The 14106-nt window shown below is 44.0% G+C and overlaps 1 protein-coding gene across 1 annotated transcript in view; it reads left to right on the top strand.

Moving 5' to 3' along the window:
• The window catches only part of IFT57 (intraflagellar transport 57), a 73713-nt gene that overhangs the window by 6368 nt on the left and 53239 nt on the right, over window positions 1-14106 (top strand). The window contains exons 4-5 of the mRNA XM_008146585.3: window positions 2696-2786; window positions 11694-11762. Of these exons, the coding sequence (XP_008144807.1) occupies window positions 2696-2786; window positions 11694-11762 (160 nt within the window). The remainder of the gene's footprint in view (window positions 1-2695; window positions 2787-11693; window positions 11763-14106) is intronic.

Here is a 14106-nt window from a genome sequence, read left to right on the forward strand (position 1 = left end):
CATGGCCATGTATTGTGATTTGGAATATATATGTGCATATATATATATATATATATATATATATATATATATGAAAGAAAAAGGGGAAATATTGAAGATAGGAAGTAGAGAATATATTAGCTATGTAATATGTAAATTACATAGAATTTACATATTTATAGGTGATTATTTTATGTATCTAAATATACCAAAATGAATCCTACAAGAATATTGCTTATGAGATTTCTATAAAAAATAGGAAATTTATTTTTTAGAAGATTGATTTGGTTTTCAGTAGTTTCCTTTCTTAATATTAAATATTGATTTTTATATTTTGTTAACCTGTTCAGGTATGAACTTATTTTAAAATAAGTTTCCAGTATTTTTAATGTGGTAAATACATGTTGTTAATCTTGATGGAGAAATAATTGTCCAATACTTAGTGTTAGGAGCACTGATTAGATTTTGGAAATAAGAATAAAGCTGGAGCCCTAGCTGGTTTGGCTCAGTGGATAGAGTGTTGGCTTATGGACTGAAGGGTCCCGGGTTCAATTCCAGTCAAGGGCACATCCCAGGTTGTGGGCTCAATCCCCAGTAGGGGGCGAGCAGGAGGCAGCTGATCAATGATTCTCCCTCATCATTGATGTTTCTAACTCTCTCTCCCTCTCCCTTCCTCTCTGAAATCAATAAAAAAATATATTTTAAAAAAAGAATAAAGGTGGAGCTCTTCTTATTCTACAGAAATAAATTTCAGATTGATCAAAGATGTAAATATGAAAAATGAAACTATAAATGGTAGTATTAAAAGACCAAAGGGTTGTGGCATGTGTTGTGTGATTTTAAAGCTAGGATCCATGCACAAAAAGGTTGCAAAGTCAATGTAATAAGAATTGTAACAGTTGTAAATAGCCAAGATTATCGTATACTGGAGGCCTGGTGCATGAAAATTCATGCACGGGATGGTGGGGGGGTTCCCTCAGCTTGGCCTGCTCCCTCTCACAGTCTGGGAGCCCTCAGGGGTGGGAGGTGACCCAGCAATCAGGGGAAGGCAACACCCCCATCATACCTCTTCTGTTGCCATTGCTGGCAGCGCAAGCCTTGGCTGGCCCTGGTTACCTGAGCCTCAGGCGGCCCTGAGCGGCTGGGCAGCTGACATCTGAGGCTTGCCTGTGCCTTGGGCTAGCCCTAGGTGGCTGGGCAGCTGACATCCGAGGCTTGCCTGCGCCTCGGGCCTGCCCTGGGCGGCTGGGGTCTGAGGGTGGGTCTGGCCGCACTGTGCGCCTGCCACCCCCCTTCAGTGGGGCTGAAAGGACTGGGGGACTCCCGCAGGGCTGAGGCCACTGGGCACCACCATCTTGTGGCTATGGGCGCCACCATCTTTGTGGTGGTGTGACAGTCAATTTGCATAGTCCCTCTTTATTAGATAGGATACTAAAATGTAATATGCAAATTGACCCTAATGGAAGAATGATCCAGAACAGCCCGTCACTATGACGTGCACTGAACACCAGGGGGCAGATGCTCATCGCAGGAGCTGCCCCCTGATGGTCAGTGCGCTCCCACAGGGGGAGCACCGCTCAGCCATAAGCTGGGCTGACGGCTGCAAGCACAGAGGTGGTGGCGGGAGCCTCTCCTGCCTCCTCTGCAGTGCTAAGGATGTCTGACTGTGGCCTACTCCCCTCAGGCCAAAACTGTAGTCTGACATCCCCTGAGGGCTCCCAGGCTGCCAGAGGGATGTCTGACTGCCAGCTTAGGCCCAATCTCCCGGGGAGTGGGCCTAAGTCGGAAGGTGGACATCCCCCAAGGGGTCCCAGACTGTGAAAGGGCGCAGGCCAGGCTGAGGGAACCCCCCCCCCACCCCCGAGTGCACAAATTTTCATGCACTGGGCCTCTAGTATATAATAAACTAGGAAAACATTTTTAATACAGGTTAGGCTATGCATTAATTTTCTTCATATATAAAAGATCAAAGGACATAATAGGCCTTTCCCTGAAAAAGAAACACATATAATCAATTAAAACATTAAAAGGTATTCAACCACTTCAATGTAAAAAAATACAATTAAAGTAAAAATGAGATATTTCACTTAAATGATTGGCAAATGTTAAAGTTTGTTTACCATATTGGTGAACATATGGAAATCGAGTCACTGTTGTTGGAAGTGCAACATTGTAGCAATAGATTTTGGCAATATTTAACAAAACAATAAAATGTACAAAGTTGTTGATCCAGCCATTCTACTTGTACAATTTATTCTAATGAAATATACAATGAAAAATATACAATGATGACCTTTGCAATATTATTTAGTTAGGAAACTGGAAACAAAATCAATGTTCAGCCATAGGTTGTTAGTTAAATTAATATTATGGTACTGCTGTTAAGTGGAATACATGCAGAGAGAGGGAAAGATATATGTATAGGTACTTACATGTAAATGTAGTAAATGAAGAAAGTACATTGGGTAACAGTATGCATGGTATTAGCCTATTTGTGTAAATTTATTCTTTAAATTTGGAAATAAGTATTTTGCTTCTTTACACAGAAAGTTTCAGGAAGAATACATGAATCATTTAACAGTGATTATGTAAGTGGGGTGGAAAAGGACAAAATCTGTTGTAGAGGAGATTCCTAATATTTACATTGTATATACCTTTTTGTCTTGCTGGAGTGTTTGTTTTCAATGCTCAACTCATATTAGCTTTATTATTTTAGACCAACATACCCAGTGGAAGAATTAGAAGAAGAAACTGTTCCAGAAGATGATGCAGAATTAACATTAAATAAAATGGATGAAGAATTTGTGGTATGAGTGTTACTGAACTTATTGTTCATTTTCACCTTTGAATTCTTTTTCCTTCTTTTAATTCTCCCAGGTTTCCATTTTCTGACATATTTTATTTCATTTTTTCTAGAGACAAGAAGCTTATACAGTACCATGTTCAGTTGTTGAGATGTTTGCTTAAGTTAATGCTCATGTTCTCTAGTGATTGAGATCTGGATTTTAACAGAGTTTCTTAAATTATAGACAGGAAATAGTAGACCCCTAGTTATATGAGCAAACACTTTATTAACAAGTGTTCATGATCTCTAATAGGTCATAAATAATAAACAATTTAAAACAGAACAATAGAATTTAAGATTAATACATTCTTCTTAATAAGAACACCATTTATTTCTTAGAAACTCCATTATGCTTCTAAAATAAGGATAAATACTAATATTAGAACTTTAAAATTTTAAATGCAGGAACTTTAAAAAATACTCATAAATATCAACATTATTTAAATTGTTGGCAGCATCTGGGCTTTTTTCCAGTCAACATCCTATCCATAGTGTGAAGCTAAATGATCAAGTCTTTACAACAGACTAGACTAGTAAAATGATAGAAGCAAAGGGCTCTTAGAATCAGAGTTGGATTAACCCTGGTTTTTAGGAAGTATAGATATGATATAAAATTAAAATGCCCGTGTATTTTACTCTCATAAACCAGTTGAATTTTCCAGGTGATTGTAAAAATCTATATGTATAAAAGCCTAAGCGACTGAACGACTGGTCAACTGGTCGCTATGATGCGCACTGACCACCAGGGGGCAGATGCTCAACATAGAAGCTGCCCCCTGGTGGTCAGTGCGTTCCCACAGCCAACCTCCTGCAGTCCCTCCCTGCAGCTGGCCAACCTCCCGTGATCCCTCCCCTTGGTGACCCGGCCTGATGAACCTGATGGGGGCCACCAGCCAACCTCCTGCGCCCCCTACCCCGACCAACCTCCCATGGCCCCAATCGGCCTCAATTGCCGGTGAGGCTAAAGGACTCCACTCATGCACAAATTCATGCATCGGGCCTCTAGTTAATATATAATAAGTATATTTTATATTTAAGCTTAAAGTAATTTATTTAGCTAGTATATGATACAAAGATATTAGTTACTGCATTGTTTTATAACAAGTGCTGGAAATTACTATAAAAGAACTTAGGTTATATCTAAATAGTAGAATATAATGTCTCCATGAAAATTTTTTTTAAAATATATTTTTATGGATTTTAGAGAGAGAGGGAGAGAGAGATAAAAACATCAATGATGAGAGAGAATCATTGGTCAACTGCTTCCTGCACGCCCCACTGGAAGTCGAACAGTGACCTCCTGGTTCATAGGTTGAAGCTCAACCACTGAGCCACACTGGCTGGGCTAAAATTTTAACACTTGTTTATAAGAAGTGCAAACTTCTAGTTACAAAATAAGTTATAAGGATATATTGTACAGCATAGGGAATCCTATCTAATAAAAGGGTAATATGCAAATTGACCATCACTCCAACATACAGGATGACTGCCCCCATGTGGTCAAAGATGGCCATCCCCATGTGGACACAAGATGGCCGCCACAAGATGGCCAGCAGGAGAGGGCAGTTGTGGGTGATCAGGCCAGCAGGGGAGGGAAGTTGGGGGGGACCCAGGCCTGCAGGGAAGGCAGTTGGGGGCAACCAGCCCTGCAGGGGAGGAAAGTTAGGGGTGACTGGGCCAGCAGGGGAGGGCAGTTGGGGGCGATCAGGCCAGCAGGGGAGGGCAGTTGGGAGGGACCCAGGCCTGCAGGGAGAGCAGTTGAGGGGGACAAGGCCTGCAGGGAGTGCAGTTGGTGGGGACCAGGCCTGCAGGGGAGGGCAGTTGGGGGTGAGCAGGCCTGCAGTGGAGGGCAGTTGGGGGCAACCAGGCTTGCAGGGGACAGCAGTTAGGGGCAATTGGGCTGGCAGGGGAGGGCAGTAAGGGGCGACCAGGCCAGCAGGGGAGGGCAGTTAGGGGCGACTAGGCCTGCAGGGGAGGGTAGTAAGGGGCAACCAGGACAGCAGGGGAGGGCAGTTAGGGGCGACCAGGCCTGCAGGGGAGGGCAGTTAGGGGCAACCAGGCCTGCAGGGAAGGACAGTTAGGGGTAACCAGGCCTGCAGGGGAGGGTAGTTGGGGGTGACCAGGTTGGTAGGGGAGGGCAGTTAGCAGCGACCAGGCTTGCAAGGAAGGGAAGTTTGGGGTGACCGGGCCAGCAGGGGAGGGCAGTTGGGGGCAACCATGCCTGCAGAGGAGGGCAGTTAGGGGTGACAAGGCTGGCAGGGGAGGGAAGTTAGGGGCAATCGGGCCGGTAGGGGAGCAATTACGTGTTGATCAGGCTGGCAGGGGAGTGGTTAGTGGGTGATCAGGCTGTCAGGCAGAAGAAGTTAGGAGCAATCAGCCAGGCAGGCAGGTGAGCGTTTGGGAGCCAGCAGTCCTGGATTGTGAGAGGGATGTCCAACTGCCTGTTTAGGCCCGATCCCACCGGGACATCCCTCTAGGTGTCCCAGATAGGAGAGGGTGCAGGCTGGGCTGAGGGACAAACCCCCCCATGCACGAATTTCTTGCACCGGGCCTCTAGTCCTATATAATAAAAGGGTAATATGCAAATTGACACTAATGGTGGAACAACTGGGAACGACCAGTTGCTATGACATGCACCGACCACCAGGGGGCAGATGTTCAATGCAGGAGCTGCCCCCTGGTGGTCAATGCACTTCCACAGGGGGAGCACTGCTCAGCCAGAAGCTGGCTCTTGGCTGGCCCACGCAGCAGCGGTGGCAGGAGCCTCTCCAGCCTCCATGACAGTGCTAAAGATGTCTGACTAATGGCTAAAATTTTAGCCATTGGACAACCCCCAAGGGCTCCTCGGCTGCCAGAGGGATGTCTGCCTGCCAGCTTAGGCCCAATCCCCTGTGGAGCGGGCCTAAGCTGGCAGGTGGACATCCCCTGAGGGGTCCTGGACTGCGAGAGGGTGCAGGCCGGGCTGAGGGACCCCCCCCTGAGTGCACAAATTTTTGTGTACTGGGCCTCTAGTATAGTTAATGGTATCATAAGTATGTATAGTGACAGATGATTCCTAGACTTACTAAGGTGATCTCCTCCTAAGGTATGTATATGTTAAATCACTATGTTGTACACCTGAAACTAGTATAATATTGTATCTATATATATAAAAGCCCAGTGAATGGAACAGTGGAACGACCAGAATGACCAGAATGACCGATGGCTATGAAGCGCACTGCGGCAGCCAACCAGCCTGATCTGGGCCTAATTGTCTCCACCCCTGGTGGGCCTGGTCCCCGATTGGCCCCCAACTGCCTGAGGCCCCTCCCCCTGGCCAGCCTCAGCCCTTCCCCCTGGCCAGTCCTGCCCCCGATAGGCTCCCAACACCCCGATTGGGGGCGGGGCTGGCTGGCCAACCACCCACTGCCCTTCCCCCTGTCGGCCTGGCCTGATGGGCCCCCATTGGGGCAGGCCGGTGGGATCTCACCCATGCACGAATTCGTGCACTGGGCCTCTAGTGTCAACTGTAAAACCACTAGGTACATATAGTCAAATTGCTGGGTTTAAAAGTCATGTGAAATGAAATACTTCTTCACTGTGTGACTATTTCACAAGCTGAATATACATTTTAAAATAAATAAATACTATTGAACTGAAAAAAATTTGTTTACAAAGAATTGTTACTTACATGTGCATGATATTACAATATACATAAACTCAGCTATGAAAAATGTGCAAATAAAGAAAAATAATATCAATAGGTTAACATTAGTTATATATGAGTAGCAGTATTATGAGTAATTTTATTTTCTATGTTTTGTATTTTCAGAATATTTAACATGTTTTATAGAAGGAAAAAGACCATTGTAAAACTAACCAATTTAAAAGATTATTTTTTCACAAGAATTCTTATATTTTAAAAGTTAAGGTAAAAATATATTCATTCATTCTACATGTGTTTATTGAGCACCTGTTGTGTGGCAGGCACTGGGCGAGACCCTAGTTGTACTGCATGTACAAAAGCTCTGAGGCAGGAAGGAATTTTGCCTGATCAAGGAACTAAGAAAACTTGTGGCCAGATCTCCTGAATGAGGGGTGTGAGAAGGGTGGCTTAAGATGAACTGGGGAGATAGGCCAAGTCCTTATCATTTGAGGCATTTTTACGAGTTTAGACTTTATTCTTTCTGTAAAAGATCTTTTTATTCAGATTTAGAAAAGTTTTAAGACTTCACATATTCCCAGTTGTTCACTTCACTTATTTTACTCAGGTATATTTCTCATCTTGTTTCTTTTCTTTTTAATCTTTATTGTTGGAAATATTACATATGTCCTCCTTTTTCCCCATTGAGCTCTTCTAGCTCATCCTGACCCCCATTATCTTGTCTTCTTAATAACTGTTTATTAGTTACTAGCTTATTGACAGATACCTGGTCCTAGTGCATCAACATTTAGCTTTAAAGACATATAACTTGAAACTACTATAAATGTTCAGAAAAAAAGTACAAAAACATACTCATCAGTCCTGGCCAGGGGGCTTACTTAGTTGGACCATCATCCATATACCAGGAGGTTGCAGGTTTGATTGCTGGTCAAGGTACATACTTTGGTTTCTGTTGGATCCCTGGTTGGGATGCATGCAGGAGGCAACCAATCAATGTGGATGTTTCTCTCTCACATTGATGTTTCTCTCTCTCATTCTCCCCCTTCCTCTCTCTAAAATCAGTAATAATGATAAAAAAATATTTTTGGGTGAGGATTAAAACAAACTAACAAAATGTACTCATCCAAAAGATAAATCCCCGGGGGCAGAAATAATTTTGTGGTTTTGTTTTCATCTCTAATTTATTGTATCTGATCAAGGAACTAAGTATCTGATGCATAATAGGTGTTCATTAAATATTTGACCACAAAATCATCTGTCAGCACATTGCTGTGTAACTTTAAAAAATGATAGGTAATTTTTTTCTGAGAACCCTTGAAAGTTCAAATTAGGCATGTAAATTAGAGAAACAAACTAGAAAGCAGCCCATCATGTATTTCTTCCCAACTGTGAGGTAAAGAACTTCTATAGTCGTAAGTCCAAACTCAAGGCTTTCCTCAAAGGGTTGCCTCTGAAGCTATTAGTTCTCTTAGTCATGTCTCTTGAAGTTATTTTTCTTTCCTTTCTTCTGTACTGTCATTATATTACTTTAAGGGGTCCTCTTACCTCTCCCATTCCTCTGGCTAAGGATAACTACATCATCACTAAAAAGCCTGTAGGCCCTGGCTGATATGGTTCAGTTGTCCTGTGCACCCAAGGGTCTCGGGTTTGATTCCCGGTCAGGGCACATACCCAGGTTGTGAATTCAATCCCAGGTCAGGGTGTGTATGGGAGGCAACCAATCAATGCTTCTCTTTATCCCTTCCTCTCTCTCTAAAATTAATGAAAAATATATTCTTAGGTGAGAATTACAAAAAAAAGAAAAAAAAAAAAAAAGAAGGCATTTAGGTGGTTAGATGTTAATTCATTTTGTTTCCAGAGTTTGTGGGGTGGCTCAAGGATGGATGATAAAGATAATTTGTGACAGAATAAAGTCCTGCTATAATCATCTACTAGTAGAAACTAGAAACCTTTAGTTTTAGCCTGTCCAAATCATGATAGGACACATTGATAACTGTAAAGAACAAAGTAAGTATTGGTCACAACAGAATATTCTCACCTGCTATGTATAATCATATCCTTCGTAACTGGCAGTAAGAGAATTAGGAGGGTGCATATTAGGCAAAGAAATGATAAGAAATGGTGAGTGCCTTCTAAATTATGGAGATTAGAATCCTCAGTTTATTTTAAAGCTATGTTTTCTATTTATATTCGAACTAGAGGCCTGGTGCACGAAATTCGTGCATGGGAAGGGGGTGTCCCTCAGCCTGGCCTGCACCCTCTCTAATCTGGGACCCCTTGGGGGATGTCAGACTGCCACTTTAGAGGAGAATCAATTCCTGTGGGATTGGGCCTAAACTGGCAGTCGGACAACCCTCTTGCAATCCAGGACTGCTGGCTCCTAACCGATCGCCTGCCTGCCGGCCTGATCCCCCTAACTGCTCTCCCCCGTTGAGCTGATCCCCCTAACTGCTCTCCCCTGCCGACCTGATCCCCCTAACTGCTCTCCCCTGCTGGCCTGATCACCCCTAACTGCCTCTGCCTTGGCCCTGCCACCATGGCTTTGTCTGGAAGGACATCTGGTCTAATTAGCATATTACCCTTTTATTAGTATAGATTCCTTTTGAATGCTCCCTTAATAATATTTAGTAACTTGAGTCCTTTCCCTAGTACCTACTATTAAAGATTTTTTACCTATTAGTGCTCAATTCTGTAAAATTCAACAAGTATTTATTGATTGCCTATGTAAACTGTACTGATTAGGTTATTGCAAAAACATAAACTTGTCTCATCTCCCATGGGCGTTGAGTCATTGGCATTTCAATCATTTACTCTCCTTGTTAAGAAGACCATCATTAGTGCAAACACAGAACAGACTGAGCTGCTTTTCAAAAGTGTGCATCTGCATATATGCTGAGGATTTAAGATGTAAACAGATCCGTTTTATCTACACCTCCATGCCCCACTGCCCCCTCCCTAAAAAAGTAAATGTCACTTGAGTGTATGGAAACTTTATTTACATTGTTTTATATTTTACTAAAAGCTTTCCAGTTCCCCAAAGATTAGCAGAGTTCTCACATCTACCTTTAGTGGTCCCGCCCCCAGAGATTCTGAGCAGATCGAGGATGGAGCCTTAGAATTTGCATTCTTTTTTTTAAAAAATATATTTTATTGATTTTTTACAGAGAGGAAGGGAGAAGGATAGAGAGTTAGAAATATCGATGAGAGAGAAACATCGATCAGCTGCCTCCTGCACACCCCCTACTGGGGATGTGCCCGCAACCAAGGTACATGCCCTTGACGGGGAATCGAACCTGGGACCCTTCAGTCCGCAGGCCAATGCTCTATCCACTGAGCCAAACCCGTTAGGGCAGAATTTGCATTCTTACAAGCTCCCATGTCATATTGACGCTGCTGGTCTCAGAACCACCTTTTGAGAACCACTGTTTTACAAACTTTTAAATTCTTGCAGATAAGGATTATCTTTGAAATCTTCCACTGCTGCTTTTGTATAACTGCATGTGGAAGTGCCCACTGAACAACACCCACTATTTTTTTTCTTTATAAGACTTGAGGACCAAGCTTCATTGGCTTTATTACCATGCTAGAGGCCTGTTGCACGAAGAGATTCGAGCAATAGGCCTTTCTTCCCTTGGCTTCCAGCAACAGCACCTGGGACCCAGGCCTTCGCTCCGGCTGGAGTCTTCCGCCTTCGTCTTCGCTGCAGACTCCGGCTGGAGTCTGCTATCTTCGCTGCAGACTCTGGCTGGAGTCTGCCATCTTCGTCTTTGCTGCAGACTTCGGAGTCTGCAGTCTTCATCTTAGCTGTGGCCAGAATGCCGCTCCTGTAGATCCCTTCGCCGCCCGCCCTCCCTCTCATAGCAGGCATCCTGCCCTGCCTGGCCACTCAGCGCCTGGAGCAGCTGGGCAGCTGCCATCTTTGTCCTTCTAATTTGCATATTCCCCCCTGATTGGCTGGTGGGCATAGCGGAGGTATGGTCAATTTACATGTTTGTCTATTATTAGGTAAGATCCTTAAGTTTGGGATATTCTTGTTAAATTTCTTTCATCCAGTATGTCACTTGTCACCACAAAGACATTTGAAGAGAAAAGGGAGTTAATGTTTTGTCCTTATACATGCTTATAGAACCTGCTCAGATTCTGTATTTACTGTATATTGGGGAAAGGATTACCTCTCAAAGGGTCACTTCTGACCCCACCTTCCATAGCAATTGGCCCAGGGATGAGGACCAGCTTGGAATCTACCTGAACTATCCTTTTAGATCAGGGTGGGGAACCTTTTTTCTGCCAAGGGCCATTTGGATATTTATAACATTATTCACGGGCCATACAAATTATCGACTTAAAAATTAGCCTTCTATATTTGGTCAAACATTTAATTAACTCACCCTTAATACTTTGGCAGAGCCAGATCAAATGACTTCTCAGGCCTTATATGGCCCTGGGAACAGACATTCCCCATCCCTGTTTTAGATAGTTAATATCTAAGACATAAAGTTAGTATCTTAAATAAATATATATTTCATTATCATTAAATAGATTTAATATTTAATATCTTTAAATAGATTTAGGGGCCATGGGCCAGGCAGTACAATACTGGTGACTTAACTAATTAACTGATTAAACCTGAGTATGTAAGAGATATCAAAAACATTCATTAATGTGATTGGTCCCTGGAGTAGATAATAATATTTTGTCTGTCAACCTGTCATTTTTGTCTATTTTAGTCATGTTACTCAAAATTTCCATTAACTTTTTCCACTATCTGTTTCAGATATGCTATTTGGGACTTTTTCTTGTTCTGTTCTAATGCATATTTATCTCTAGTTCTATGGTAATGGCACCCTTCCTTTTTTTTTGCTTCGTTCAATGACTTTAAAAAAAAAGGCCTATTTTATTTATTTTTTAAAAATTTATCTTTATTGAAATTATTACAGATGTGTTCCCTTCCTCCCCCCTCCCCTCGCCATTAACCCCTCTCTACCCCACTCCAATCCCTCCCCAGGCCTTTACTGCACTATTTTCTGCCCATTTCAAATGGCATCGCCAAAACCTCAAAAAACAGATGAGCTGCTAATAACTTTACACACATTACTAGGCTTTTAAATACCCTTTCCTGAATTAGTCTATATATAGGGTTTAATATGTATGTGAAAGTTGGAAATACTTTTTAAAATGGTAACTTTATTATTATTAACTTTTAAAACTCTTTTTTTTTTTCCTAAGGAAGAAGAGACAGATAATGAAGAAAACTTTATTGATCTCAATGTTTTAAAAGCTCAGACCTATCGCTTGGTAAGTTGCATGGTATATACACAGGACCAACAAGCAATGTGTATTCTTTTTCTGCTGGAACAAGTAGAAACCATTGTTGGCCATTGTTTAGTGCAGGAGTCTGGAACCTTTTTTCTTCTAAGGGCCATTTGGATATTTATAACATCATTTGAGGGCCATACAAAATTATCAACTTAAAAATTAGCCTGCTATATTTGATCAAACATTTAATTAGTTCACCACTCATGACTTGGCAGCGCCAGACCAAATGATTTCTCAGGCCTTATATAATCCTCGGGCCGGCTTTCCTCACCCCTTCTTTAGCGTGTCATTTGAAAAGTAGATCTGAAAATTATTATTCTATATATAAAATGCAATAGCAAATATAAAAATCCAGCGGTGCAAGTAGGGCCAGAAGCCTGCTGTCTATACTATGGAAAAGCAACACAGCACTTCTCTGTACACTGAAAATAATTTATTTGCCTTCTGTCATTTTTTATTATGGAAACATATGTTATTTGATATCAAGTTCTTTTTCTTAGTAATGGACCTGTGTTGAAGTGTTGAATTAGCTTGATAATAGGAAAATGACAATTAAATGGTAATTCTTTGAAATGAAATGGATTATATTAAGATTGGTATATAGATACATAGACATTGCTGTAAGTCAGTTTTAGCTCTATTTCAATTAGGAAGTAAATCCAGTCTATAAAAGAGAACCTACTGAATGAGATATTTCACAAGTTAATATGGGATTTTTGTATTTTCCTATATGTATATTATATTTAAACTAGTGCCCTGGTGCATGGATTTGTGCACATTGAAAGGATATTATTAGTAAGTAGAAGGTGGCTGGTGGGGTGGGACTGAGTGAGACAGGCTGGACACGCCCTGGAGCCAACCTCCTGCTATCCTTCCCTGGCCAGCTGCACCTGGGGCAGCGCTGCGGCTGGAAGGGCGTCTGTGGAGTGAGCGGGGGTCCCTTGGCCTGGCCTGTGGGGTTCAGGCTGAAACTGGCTCTCTGACATCCCCGAAGGGGTCCCGGATTGCGAGAGGGTGGTTCTTGGGTGATGCACCCCCCGGAATTGAGCTCCTTCCTCTCTGGTTCTGGGGTGCATCACCTGAGAACTGCAGCTGCTAAGTCACTGCAGCTCAGCAGTTCCTGCGTTGAGCGTCTGCCCCCTAGTGGTCATTGCATGTCATAGCTACTGGTTGGACAGTCGCAAAGCCTTTGATATATATAGACTAGTGGCCCGGTGCATGAAATTCATGCATGGGGGGCGGTGACCCTCAGCCCGTCCTGCACCCTCTCCAATCTGGGACCCCTCGAAGGATGTCCTACTGCTGGTTTACAGGGATTGGGCCTAAACCGGCAGTCGGACATCCCTCTCGCAATCCGGGACTGCTGGCTCCTAACCGCTCACCTACTTGCCTGCCTGATTGCCCCTAACCACTTTGCCTGCAGGCCTGCTTGCCCCCAACTGCCCCCTGCCGCCGGCCTGCTCACCCCCAAATGCCCGCCCCCACCAGCCTGATCACCCCTAACTGCCTCCTGTGCCAGCATGCTTGCCCCCAACTGGCCCCCCTCCTGGTCTGCTCACCCCCAATGTTCCCCCACCACTGGCCTGATCACCCACAACTGCTGTCCCATCCTGGCCTGATCACCCACAACTGCCTTCTCCTCTTGGCCTTTAATCTCCTCTACCTCGGCCCCACCACCATGACTTTGTCCAGAAGAATGTCCAGAAGGTCTCCTGGAAGGTCTCCCAGTCTAATTAGCATATTACCCTTTTATTAGTATAGATAGAGGCTTGGTGCACGGGTGGGGGCCGGCTGGTTTGCCCTGAAGGATGTCCCGGATCAGGGTGGGGGTTCCCTTGGGGTGTGAGGCAGCCTGGGCGAGGGGCCTGTGGTGGTTTGCAGGCTGGCCATGCCCCCATGGGGTGAGGGTTCCCGCTGAGGGCTGTTATCAAGCTGGCTACACCCCCCAGTGGGGACCCTCACCCCATGGGGGTGTGGCCAGCCTGGGTAGGGGCTGAGGGCCTCCTTGAGCAGAGGGCAGGGTGGGCTGGAGCCTGGGTCGCCCCCGGCAACCCAGGCCCCCAGCCCTTCCTTGAGCAGAGACCAGGGCACGCAGGAAGCTTGGCTTCCTCCATTGCTGGGGACAACCCAAGCCTCCTGCTCACTCCAGCTCCATGGCCGCTGCCATCTTTGTTGGGTTAATTTGCATACTCACTCCTGATTGGCTGGTGGGTGTAGCGGAGGGATGGTCAATTTGCATGTTTCTCTTTTATTAGTGTAGATGGTGTGTGTGTGTGTTCTGCCCAGCTTGAGATATAACATAGCATAAGGATATAACTAACTT

The sequence above is a fragment of the Eptesicus fuscus genome, chromosome 3 (assembly GCF_027574615.1).
Source record: "Eptesicus fuscus isolate TK198812 chromosome 3, DD_ASM_mEF_20220401, whole genome shotgun sequence".
Lineage (NCBI taxonomy): Eukaryota > Metazoa > Chordata > Mammalia > Chiroptera > Vespertilionidae > Eptesicus > Eptesicus fuscus.